Source organism: Nuphar pumila, chromosome 6, assembly GCF_984573655.1.
Source record: "Nuphar pumila chromosome 6, dmNupPumi1.hap1.1, whole genome shotgun sequence".
In the NCBI taxonomy this organism is placed as follows: Eukaryota; Viridiplantae; Streptophyta; class Magnoliopsida; order Nymphaeales; family Nymphaeaceae; genus Nuphar; species Nuphar pumila.
The window spans coordinates 12,282,016-12,295,540 of NC_143254.1; the positions used below are offsets into that span (position 1 = coordinate 12,282,016).

General features: G+C 37.4%; 1 protein-coding gene across 1 annotated transcript; it reads left to right on the plus strand.

The window, feature by feature from the left end:
• The first annotated feature begins 1,102 nt into the window (after positions 1 to 1,102).
• On the plus strand, positions 1,103 to 3,867 carry LOC149833983 (WRKY transcription factor 28-like). Its single transcript, XM_090009915.1, has 3 exons — positions 1,103 to 1,791; positions 2,147 to 2,290; positions 3,207 to 3,867. Exons 1-3 carry the CDS (start codon positions 1,259 to 1,261, stop codon positions 3,562 to 3,564), a joined length of 1,035 nt encoding a protein of 344 aa, XP_089866041.1. The 5' UTR covers positions 1,103 to 1,258; the 3' UTR covers positions 3,565 to 3,867.
• Positions 3,868 to 13,525: the final 9,658 nt, after the last annotated feature.

A 13,525-nucleotide genomic window follows, 5' to 3' on the forward strand; every position in this document is an offset into this window, starting at 1 on the left:
TAGGGGTCCGCCTAACCTCAGCTTGCCTTTAAAAAAAATCAGGCTAGTTATTGATAGTGATTCATCAGCGATGACGGGGTTACAACTAAGTCACGGATGCTCGATATCGAACCAGCCCGGTCATCTTGTTAGAGACCCAGTCTAATGACTTACTTCTTGGGCATCCTACCAATGACTATCTAGTGTTAATGGACCCGATGAAGTCTAGGTCAGCCCATTTTCATGTCCTAGAGAGTCCAATTGGAGTTAGTTCTAAGCTACCTATAAATCTCAATCACCAACTTTCGTAGGCCTCAGTGTTTGCAAAGCCCATCCGAAAGTGGGATTTTTTCAAGTTCCTGTGATTATAAATCACAACTTTCACAAAGCAAACAAACATGTGAAAATTGAATCACAGTAAGAGGAATCACAGCTGTGATTCTATACACCTTTTAACCTGTGAAAGTTGGTCATAAGTGGGAACCTGTATCATGGTACTCAGATTTTATTTGTCATCCAGACAATTTCAAGATGAATTGTTTTAGTTTTTATAAAAAAAAAACTTGCTAAATATCAGCAATTATAAAACTTTAAAATATACAAAACATAAAAATTAAAAGTATTTTTACAAAATTTAGAAATGTAACGTAAATATCGAACGAGATATCTGCAACAAATGGCAAGAGATTAAATTACCATCACTTACTACAACATTTTACCTCTACTTACTATACATGATAATTTTACATTTTACCACTTAACAATAGGTGATATTTTAAACGAATCACCGACCGTTGGTATCTAGGTTCCAACCAAAATTTAAAAGGAAAAACCGAATTTGGTTTCCCACAAGGCTCAACTAAATGCAGGAACAAAACCAAGTCAGAGGTCTGGATCCAACCTGATTGAACTAGGGCCATTCTGGTCTACCTGTTGTCCTCAGAATCTGGGCAAGAACAGGCTTCTACTAGGACCCGCCTGAATTCTCTGTGATTTGAACTCCCTGGTTCAGGTCCGAGTCCAGACACCAGAATACCACTTTTTTTTTGTCATTTTTTCAAGATCCAAAATTAAACCCGTATAAGGAAGCTCGTTTCCGTCCGTGACCGTACCCCTGGGATGACTCAGGGACACGTCATCCATTTACTCGTGTCACGCGGTTCCCACGTGCTATGGACCAAGGGGTTAACGCCAAACGCCGGTGCTGCACAGAGACACTTGTCGGAATCCAAGACCAGGACTAATTAGGTTGTTGACCACCACCTAGCCACGTCACCGGATGCATCCGGTAGCGCACGGACCCACAAGAGTATACAAATCACACGCTAACACTTCCTTAGACTCATCTCTCCCCTCCTCTTTCTCTCTCAAAAAAGTAGAGTTCTACTTTGCAACTCTAATGGCGGAGGGGGGAGAATTCTTCACGAGAGATGTTCAAACTCATCATCTGAGGAAGGAAACCATGAGTTTTGACGTTGGGTTTCCGTCGGACGACCACCTTCAGAGCTCGGTGGCCGGAGGTCTTATGGGGATCAATGATCTAATTGGGTTTGATACATCTTACATGAGCTTCACACAATGTTTGCAGGCCAAGATCCCAGTGAATTATCTGAGGGGTCCAGCTCTCGACATGTCGTGTTCGTCAGAGGTCTTGAATTCTGCTGAGGTTCCCGACCCAACACAGGAGGCGGCGAACACGCAGAACTCGTCGTATTCTTCATCGACCACCGAGGCAGTTGAGGAGGATTCCGGCCAGAGTAGGAAGGATCAGGTTGGTACAGCAGACGATGGGCAGGAAAAGAGTAAGAAAACGTGAGTTTTCTTTGTTTTTCTAGCATTATGCTGTTTGTGAAACCTGGTAATTGGTTCGCTGCCGGATTCCAGGACCAGTGATGGTTTCCGGCATGTGGGTATGCTTGATATACGCATGAAATTTGATGTGGGGAGTGTTTGGTTCATTGGGAGTAACATTAGAGTTGCTTCATTTCTTTTCAATACAAGTACTGTCAGGAGTTCTGAAATTCACTGCTTCCTTGGTTCTTGTTGAATAATTGAATATAGGACTCTCTCTCCTTTTCGTTTTCCCTGTTCGCATTGATTTATGCCTTTTTTATTAGCTTTTTTGTTTATGGTTAAACCGTCTCAATCTTGGTGATGCTTTTCACAGGAACAAGCCAAGGAAGAAAGGAGAGAAAAAGCAAAGACAGCCACGCTTTGCTTTCATGACCAAAAGTGAAGTAGACCATCTAGAAGATGGGTACAGATGGAGGAAATACGGCCAAAAGGCAGTGAAGAATAGTCCTTATCCAAGGTGTGCACCCTCCCCCAACTACCCTCCTGTGATTTCCCGGCACGCCCATGCCATTTTCTGAATCATCTATAGAAGCCCGATAATTGATACCTGAATTCCATCAAACGCTAGATTCCAAATCAAAACAAGTGAAGCCCTAGTATGGGGCTAACATGTAGGTTCTAGACCCTCAAAAAAGTTGGCCCTACTCAGGCATGGTGCAAGAGTAGAATTGAATTTGGTGAAAGTCTGATGTAAATTGGATTTAACATGAGAGCCATTGAATTGACATGACAAGGTCTCTACATAGTTTGCTCTACTCATATCCCAAGTAAGATAAGCATGGAGAGCAGATCCAGTGATCAGGCCAAGTACTTAACAAAGTAATCGGCAAGAAAAATCGCTGCACGCGACTTGCGCACTATTAATCCAGTGATTTTCTATACTTTTTGAGGGGCCGAATGCTTTGTTAAGTACTTGATCCATCATTGTATCTTCTCTCATTAGCATGGTGTACCAGTATTGCACCTCGCCTTGCTCCAAGCTGCTTATACGGAATGATAGTACAAGATACGAAAATGTCAATACAGACATCCTTGTAGTACTGAAGTTGATATGAGAGTACTCTTGGGATGAAGTTCCTCAATGTTGCACCTTTCATTTTTCCAACTTATTCTGATGATGCTAAGAAAGGAAGAGGGGTCAGTATTAATACACACTAGAAATTTGTTTCTCAATTGCTGCTGCTGAAGCTTAACATAGGTGCATGATTAGCATAGTATTAAGATGAATTCCACTTGTAACTTACTTATTACCAACTTGCTCTAATGATAGTACAATAGAAATAATGGGGAATATATATCGGTATGAGTTAATTAGTTTTCTTCCATTGTGATTGGATTCAAGAAATTTATGTATTCCTTCATTGGTGCTGCAGGAGCTACTACAGGTGCACTAGCCAGAAATGCTCGGTGAAGAAGCGCGTGGAAAGATCCTACCAAGATCCTACCATAGTGATCACAACATATGAAGGCCAGCATACACACCAAAGCCCGGCATCAGTTCGAGGAAGCAATGGAAGCATCATGGGAATGCCCCCTCTTGCAGCGTCGGCCGGATACCGTTTTCCAGCAGAGCTACCAGTGCAAGTCCCTAACATGAGCAACTTAATTGGCACCAATTCCTTCTTCCTGCAGAGCACTAATCCTCTTCCTCAAGTTCAGCAACACCAGCTGCTACCTGACTATGGCCTCCTCCAAGACATTATTCCCTCTTTCATCAGCAGAGAACAATGAAGCCAATATCTTTTTTTTTTTCCCTTCTTTTTGTATAGGTAATTAATGTAAACCTATGTCACATGGATATTGCTGCTGCGGATACAAAGATATGACCATTTTTATGAAGTTTTCAATATGACTAGTATACAAGGGAACACAAAATGACTACGTATCCGTATGTCTGTATAAATAACAGTCTTGATTAGAACCACATGCATCCGCAGCATTAGAATGATATCTTTTCGACATATATAAATCCCTCTTATTCCACTTCCATGTTGAGGACTCAGTCAATATCCATTTCCAAAATTTAAGTCAAAACCTTTCCATGATTGGGGTGAAGCGTGTAGTAAGGTTTGCGCATTTGGGCAATGTGCATTAATGGAGGCTTTATCAGCGTAGGTCTCCTATTCTGTCAGTACAACAGCAATCGAGGCGGTTGTATTGCTGGTTTGATGGCAAAGGTAGAGGCCGAAGATTGTGGATGCCTGCGTGATGAGTGGAGCGAGTTCTTGTTATGGGGGGGCGACCTTTGAACACGGATCCCATCATTTGAAATAGGATGGTTCCATCATACATTCAATCCTAGCCATTCAATCAATGGTTAGATGGTTCCTGGATGGCTAAGATTGAATGTATGATCAAACCCATGATGGAAATGCAAATTAAAGTAGTTAGTGGAGGAACACGATTCCGGAGACATTAAATTTAGCTGTTTGGTTTAGTAGAAACCAGACTTTGGATCATGCTATTCTTAAGTGCAGGTCAGATTTTTTGGAGATTGAAAAATTAATGGTCCAATATATATACTGAATTTTGAACCCTAAAAAAATTACATTTTAATGTTAAAAAATATCATTCAAGGGTTGATTCTTACTGTTTTAACCATGATGAATGCATTCATAGGGTTAGATTTGTTCAAAACAACTTAACCCTTTTAGTTTCACCCAGAAGGTTTTGACTTTCAAACCCAGGAGGGGTATCCAATATTATATAAAATGTCATTGTTAGATCGTAATGGAGAAAATGTCAATATATATGTTTGTTTCTCTTTAATTTGAGTATGTACAAGTATGAATCACTTTCACAATCATAGTTGCAGAAAGTTTTGGGTTAATCGGTGGTTGCATGGCCCATGGAGTTTTACGCTGCGTGGACAGTGATCGTAAGTATGACAGACAGGGCCAGTGCGGCTAAGTCTCTGATCCTGGGAGTGGTTTCTCCTTTTAAATATAAAAAAAATCTGTGGTTGTAGATGTGTTTGTCCTCATTGATTTAGAGAAAGTATCTTCTGAATTGAATTGTTCCAGTTTTTTTTTGTAAAGTTTTGGTGTAACATAGACTGTTGATTTTAGATTCTTTCAACGCCTGTCTTAACATAAAAAAAGTCCTTATCTAATAAATGCTATCCACTAAATGGTCTGTAGAAGTCACATTTGTAAGGTCTGATTTACAAACATGAAATAAAACAACAAAAAATAATAGGATAATTTACATAAAACACCAAACATACGGTAAAATTATGTTTACCCATCTCAGTTTTTAAGATTAGTGCCTACTGTTGAAATAAATTACTCAGATCACTGCCTGAGTTGCTTTCATATCATCTCTCTCTAGTTTTCAAAACGATACTTTTTAACCTTTTTCCTTTCTTAAGTTATCGAGTACTTTTATAGCTCCTCATTTTGTTGTAACTGTAAAAGTAACACAATTGAACACCCGAGTAATTTCTTGAAAAGATGGCTGTTTATCTTAAATGTTTCAAACTTGAGTTGGCTAAACTTAAACTTGTCATACATCGAGTGGCTATAAGAACGTTACCCAAAATAATATGGTCCACACGGAGTCCAAACTCAAATTATATAAGACAGACCATTATTTTTAGGGAAAGAGAAGTAAATGCAGTAAGTGGTCAGTCTGTGGCCATCAGCCTTGCTGTAGGACAGGGAAATTACTGCACTGTCACACACGTATGTATTAAGGAATATATTTGGTATAATTGTTTGTATGCACAAAAGACTTATCAAAACCTTTTTTCTTTTTTCTTTTTTTTTTGCTTTTTCTTGCATTTTTAGGTAATTTGATCTACATTGTCTTAGTGTGGATTGGTGTTTGGGTCACCAGATTCTAATGTGTGAGCATGATTTCTCAATCAATGTAAAAATTGAGTCTTAAATGTACCAAAACTTACCAACACAAAATAATGCGAGGGTTGATCTCTAGCAAATAGACTACCTTGAACTGATTACAACAAGATGGGATTGAATCAAAACAACTGGCACCAGGAAATCTTACATCATATATATATATATATATATATATATATATATATATATATATATATATATATATATATATATATATATATATATAGGAGAGAGAGAGAGAGAGGTATGAATAGGGGTAAGAATCTGTGAGACTTTGGGGAGAGAGGTGGCGCAATAAATGAAGCCTACCAACTACCATATTTTTTATTTTATTCTCAATCAATTTGCTACTTTTCATCAATTCATATAACACAAAAACGCTATCTCTAGATTTCATATAATTCGTTAACTACCAAAATGGCTACCTAATAAGGGACACCAAAACCAAATTCGGCCACTTGTTCTTTGAAGGTTTGATTGGAAACTGCAAAACTGGGGAAGGCAATTAAAACTTGCTTCCCACAGTTCTTTGTCAAAGCTTCCTGCTTGATGGGAGTCGTTTTGCATTGATGTTGCCTCACAGAGCACCACAGTTTCAAAGTGGGTGACCTAATTTGCACCACTGATTAGATTGACTCACCTTCTTTACCCACATCAAGTTTGACACCTTGACAAGGACTTCCCCTACGGACAATACTGAGTCAACAATGCCTTCTGAAAGCTGGTCCCTGTTTGTTTTTGACTTCACTAGATTGGTATGAAGCTCCCCATTGTCTTTTTCTAAATTTCAAATAAAACATAATTACGGAAAGAAACATTTGTATTTATTAGCAACACACCTGGCTACTCTATGAACCACATTGTGCCTCTTTTTCTTTTTCTTCTTATCGTTATGATCTTATCACTATTGCTGTTGTAATGGTGGTGATGCTCATGCTGTTTTCACTAATAATTAAGGAAATTGTTATATACATAGAAATTGCTTTGGTTTATTCATCCAAGACAAAAAACAGTAGTATTTCATTCCTAACGTTACAATCTATATTCATTTCTCTCTACATTTTCCCTTCTGGGTTCATTACACAAAAATAAGAGTTAGAATTATGTATATATGAAATTGAATATGAAATACAACATATAAAAAATTGAGTATTTATTGGCAATACTGGGATTTTCCTGAAGAAGAGTATCTGGCTCTCTGTACTAATTGATATAAATACATATTAGATATGTGTCATCTATGGGTATGTTGACACAAGCGCATGTATCAAGAAGCAGCAGATATGGTCGGAATGATAAAATTTCTCTTTGCCAAGGAAAAGATAATTTAAACTCTTAACATGTTTTCCTTTCTTATAAGATCTGCATGTGGTTGACATCAGCTACTATTTGGATTCCCAAGACAAATCTCAATCCTGATATAATAGTCCTTATGCGATTTTTTATAAATTGGAGCTATTTGAAAACTTGGAAATATATGCACCTGATCTTGATCCAGCTTCACATTAAAATGACAAATGTTTCTAGGGCAACTATAGGAGATATTATTTTGTATCAGCCATCTTATATGTGGTATAACATGCTTTATGAGGGGTCCAGAGCATTGATTCCTAAGATAATTGCTTTTCACTGGCAAGAAGAGGGTCCCATCTACCGACGTGAAAATTGCCCCACTTATGCTGCTCCATGGTACATATCTGTCTTCAATAGAAAAAGAAGCCTATTCTTAACGACAACATACTACCAAGTACTTTATCCATAATCCCGTTATTGGGAGATGGAAGAAGGAAAATCATGCGTCTTAGGTGCCTCTGCTGGTGTGTTGCACTCAGAGCTTTAGTAGGTTGTGATCATGGTTACAATTCTAGTTACCGTGTCCGTCTTTAGGAAAGATCTCGTTACTATTAATTATCATTACTCAATACTCATTTTTAATGAATATTGTTTATTATTAACTAATCACATTGTTATGACTGGATTGATATGAGATCCTACACATCTATTCGTTTCATGGCATACCTTTTTTTTTTATTTTTTGTTTGGATAATCCAAGGAGAAACCCCCTTCATCACCAATTGCACATTGGCTGGCCTCCGAATGGTAAAACCCTTAAGCCCCCCCCCCCCCCCCCCAGCCTGCCCACCATGAGTACTCTCAGTTTCAACCTTGTGGCAAGGGATACCACCTGTGGGTTTCGAAGTTGTGCCGTCCCGTCAACTTGGTGACATTCACAAGTCGCCCCTACCAGATGAGCATAATTAAGATAAAAGGATTTTGATTGCTTTCTGACGCTCTATTTTTTGCATTTCCTTTGGTTTAACTAGGACTGGTGAAATGGGGACGATAAAAAGTTATATGTGAAGAACCATTTTCCTTTTTAAAGGGTTATGTGAAGGAAATATTTTGGTTTAGTAATAAGACTTCCAAACTCATGCCCCAGAAAGGTAGGTGGGATCCGTAGACTAGGCTCAACCATGGTTAAGAAGGCAAGCCAACTACTAGGGTGATTGATTTTATGATATTCAGACTTTCCACAAGTCTATCTCACCCTTGAGCATTACAAACGAATTAAGAAGAAGCTAATTTTATATTCATATAGGGATTATATATATATATATATGTCCCAAATTAACCGTGACAATCACATCAGTTGCACAACCTTTTCTGGCTTGCACCCTAACTAGACCTTACATAGCCTAGCTCTAGGTAAGCAAAATTTTCGGTGTAATCGGGTACCAATTTTACCAAACTCCTCGTGGAGGCTGCCCTATTTTGCCAAATGTGTTTTCTTATCTGGGTGAGTAGTCTTTCGTATTCCTGTGGTGGTTGTGATAAAAAAAAAAAAGTTTTTTTCTATCATTATGGAGATACGTCTTTGATTTGACATGGATCGGACTGCTTGGATAACGATAAAAACTCTTATGACAGAAAGGAATCACCACATGCAGACATCTAGAGAAGAGAAAAGGATCATTTCTTTAGAACCTAAAGAGGAAGACAAGAAATTGGGTTTCTTGTTGTATTGGTTTGAAAAGATGGTAAATGTGTTAGTTTCGGTTTACAGTGCAACCAAGTGAGTTTCATTAGCGGGTTTTTTTTCTAGCGATTTTATTTCGATTAATTACAGAGATTGTGTATATTTTTGAGGATTAGATTAATGGTTCTATTAGTGATTTCTAGTGGACGAGGGAGGTGGGGTTTGAGGGGATTTCTTCATATGGGTAGTTGCCATTCGCGTCAGGGACGATGGTTTGGAGTTTCAGGATGCGCGTTCTCAACATGGGTACGCTCGATTGGCCCCTCTGGTTCGGCCATCTCTCTCTGAGCCACGGACTTAGCCACAGACCGCGCCCGATACTTGGGATGCATGAACCACTGACTGAGCAGAGCTAGGTCCGAACCGAGGGCCCGGTCTTGTCACGCAGTGGTTCAGGCTTGGGCCGAGCCGACCCTGAGCACCATTTTATGTGGGCGAGGCGAGCTTGAACATGCCAAGCTCGGCTAGTGTGCATCCCTACTGATAGGTGCGAGGTTTACTTTACCAATCTGACCCCATAATGGCATTCAGCATATTTGGTTTATTAGGAGACACTTTAAATCAGGTCGTTTTTTAGACAAAAACATGATTTTTTTTAATTGTTAAATTTTAGTGCATTATGGACCTTTGATTTTTAAAGCTCTTAAAATACCTGCTTACATGGTACAGTTACGTAAGTTCTTCACTGAACCAACATGCAAATAATTTTGTAAGCCCGTAAAAAGTGAAAAAGTAGGTGATTCAGATTAAAAAGTTGGTACAGTAGTACCAAACTATTTTCTTCTCATATATATATATATATATATATATATATAGAGAGAGAGAGAGAGAGAGAGAGAGAGGGTAGCTAGGGGGTTTCAGGTTGTTTCTTGCAAATCTGACCCTGCAGATGCATTCGGTATGCTTAATTTGCTAGGAAACTATACTTGGGTTGTGCTTTTTTGATAAAAAATGTGAATTTTCAAGCCTTAAATATTTATGATATTTATAAAAAATTATACTGTAGATATTCAAACCTCATAAAAACTCACTTGTGCTCAGAATTAGACGCTGAAAGAGTCTATTCTCATAAAATGAAGCACATAGAATGCATTTGTACAGTCAAAGAGAAAAACATGAAAAAGAACACTTCAAATGCACCGTAGGTTGGTAGGCATGGATCCGTATAGGCAGTTGCTACTCTCTCTCTCTCTCTCTCTCTCTCTCTATATATATATATATATATATATATATAGTGATAGTTGTACTTTTCAAGCCTACTGTCAGCTCACTGCAAGCAAACAGGTGTTTTAGTGTTGTTTTTCGCAAATCTGACCCAGCAGATGTATTGCATATGGTTGATTTGCAAGAATACACCACTTGGGTCATGTTTTTTTGATAAAAACATGATTTTTAGGCCTTGAATATTTATAAAAATCTTAGTATAAAAACCTACCTGTTGTTCGAAACGAACGATCCAAGAGTATTCATATAAAATCAAGCCTGCATAATGCATTTGTACAGTCAGATTTAAAAAAATGAAAAAGCTCCTTCAAAGGCCTGTAGGCTGGTGGTAGGCAGGGTGTCAACAATTTTCTCAAATATGGTAGGTATGATATTCACTTGGACAACCATTTTCCAACCTAAAGGCATATAGTATCAATAAATCAATATGGAGGCCCATAAAATACTGAGAGAGGAGAGATTGGAGGTTAATTGGTTCATTTATCCTTACAAAATTCCCCTTTGTTATGTTTAATCATGGTAGGCCCTCATGCCTGCCTTAGAGAGGATCTGGACCTTGACGGGTCCCTTTCACACAAATTTTCAGTGCCACAGTTTCTTGGGTTTCATAGTTTTGACTAATAGTTGGATATTATTAGTAGATTGTCAAGGGAATTGATCACCCATAGGCAGCCAGACTGCCTACTGATCTGACTCTTAGCCAACAATATGATTGACCATTGTGTTCAAAGTAATAGATAACCTAGATGACTTGGTTTCAATGCATTTGCCAACTTTCCCTAGAAGCCAGCACTTTAGCCATCCCTGGATCTCCCTCAAAAGATCAGGGATGTTTTTATATGTAGGTGGCAATTTATGTTTGACTCTTTAAGATTTCAAATATTTAAGATAGATGCTTAACCTTTTATAAAATTTCTCAAATGACCACTTGATTTGCTTTTTTATTCGCCTAGCCCTAGCTAGCTCTTCAAAGTGACAATTTTAACCCCTTTTTCTTTAACTCCATATAATCATATCTAGGTCTTAAACATAGTCTACTTGGATAAGCACCTGGGTTTAGGCAAAACTTTGTTGCACATTAGTGACACCTAAAGCAGCATGATTAATCCATTCTACATGGCTAACAAGATTTGGTGTTGAGCCTTTTTGTCACTACAAGAAAAACGTGGATTAGCGACTATACTATCTGACGCTAATCCATCGCTAAACAGTTTAGCGACGGATTGGTGATGGCTTAGCGTCGGATATCGTCCATCGCAATTTCCTGGTTGCTAATTAGCAGCAGAACTGATCTATCGCTACTTTCATCGCTAATTTGTGACAAATTAGCGACGGTCATGATCTGTCGCGAGTCCGTCGCTAAATAAGCACGTATTTAGTTTTGCGACAGATACATATCTGTTGCTAATCCATCACTATTTTAGCGACGGATTACATTCCATCGCAAAATCAAATATTAGCGACGAATATTATCCGTCACAAAATAAAAAAAATTAAAAAAAAATTGTTTGAAATATAAATATTGAGAAAAAAATTCTCGTTATACAATTTATATAAGTTGTCACCTCAACGAAAAACGTAAATTATCAAAAGGTGAATTGAATTTTGGTGAGGCATATATGGTGAGCAAAACCAGTCAGTAAACTCACCGAGAGAAATGGTTTGCTCTTGCTTCTTTTTGGCAAAGCTTAGCATACATATTCCTGATCTAATCTCCTCAAATTAGTCTTTGGACACATGTACAAGCATATTTGACATTAAAACACAAAACAAAAAGCTAGCTTATCAAGGAATGCACTCAAGAGATGTAAACATGAGATAATCTTAGAAAGGCAAAAACAATGGAGGATAAAATGTAATGGAGCACAAACTTAAACCTTTGCTTTCTTCCCTCCTTCCATGGTATATGTTTTTCCTATGCCTGTCTGCCCATAAGCGAAAATTGTGCAATTATACCCCTCCAAAACCTCATTTACAATAGGAAAGATGGCTTGATTATACAAATCCTTTTGTTGAGATGTTGGGCCAAAGACCGGGTGTAAGCATAAAAGTTATTAACTGGAAGCATGTCTAATATGGTAGGACCAACAACCTCAAAAGCAATAGGTCTAGAAAGCATCAATGAGATCCAAACCTTGTCAAATTCAAATGTTTGATCAATTTGCTTGTTAGATATGGTTTGGGAAGCAAAAATTTCTCGTTTATGATCATTACAAGAGATTATTGTTGGGGTCTTCACCCTTAACTCCTCCTCACTTAGAGGCCTAATAAAAAACCAAGGAAAGAATAAATGATGTAGATTCTCAAAAAATTGGAGAAAAATGAATACACAAAAAGGCATATAGATGGAACAAAGACAAAGTAAACCTTTCTAGAATGAACCTTCTGAAGCTGCGAGCCATGATCCATAGCTGAAGTACCTGACATGCCCAAGTTTTCCTTCAACCCAATTACTGATTTCCTGTGAGTGATTTTCAGGCACTAATGAAAATAGGACAAACAATGCTTTTTTATATACTACAACCAAGTCTAAAATTCTCACTAAAAAGAAAAAGTGCAGGAAAGAATCTGAAATACATGGACCACATAATCAGAGAAGCTTCTAATAAATATGTGCACGAAAGCTTGAGAGTTGAGGGAATTCTACAAGCAATACTAATAAATTTCACATGCAAGGTAAGAAAATAAACCAACCATCATATGAATAAAATGAGTAAAATTAAGCAAATCACATTAGGCAGATAAAGGCAATGTTGTTTGCTCAAAAGAAACCACCAGTAAGAAAACCAGAACATGAAACCTTTCAAATACACAACACACTTTCAATACTAAAATTAAAGAAATAATAAATTTTAATCTGAGAAAATAGTAGCAACCGTAGCATTTTATAAAATTATTTGTAGAATTGTGGTTATATTAGAAAACTTGCATACGACATATACTAGATTGAAAATTCAAAAAATGAAAAAGACAAAAGTAATGAAAACAAAATCTGCAATGCAAGGAACAAATAACTGAAACAAAATCTGCAATGCAAGCAACATTTCTAAAAGATTGAGAAATTAAGAGAAGAAAAAGATAATCTAAAACTGATTTCAAAATTCTCAATTTGTATAAATCCAGTAAGAAAAGATCAACAAGGTGAGAAAAAAGGATGCCAATGTATGTGCGTGAGCCTTAATTAATAAGCAACTTAACTAATTACAAAGGAATGCAACTATGGAGAAGCAATTCAATATGGATCAAAATCTAACAGCGAAAACAGAAAAAATTGTCAAATTTACAAAACATGTTCCAAATTCAAAAAAAAAATCCGTAGAAGAGGAAGTGGAAGATCATCATATTTTAGATGTTATAGTAAAACAAGCAAAGATTGCAGCAAAGATAATGCATTTCATTACTCGAAATAACAGGAATATAAAAATAAAATAAACTTGAATTTAGTAATCAAAACATATAATAAGAAAAAAGAAATTACAGAAAACCGTAACGAGAAAGAGATGGCAAGATCAGAAGCAAAAAATGAAAATGACCTAGATAAATTATTACTGACCAACGAATAATGTATTGA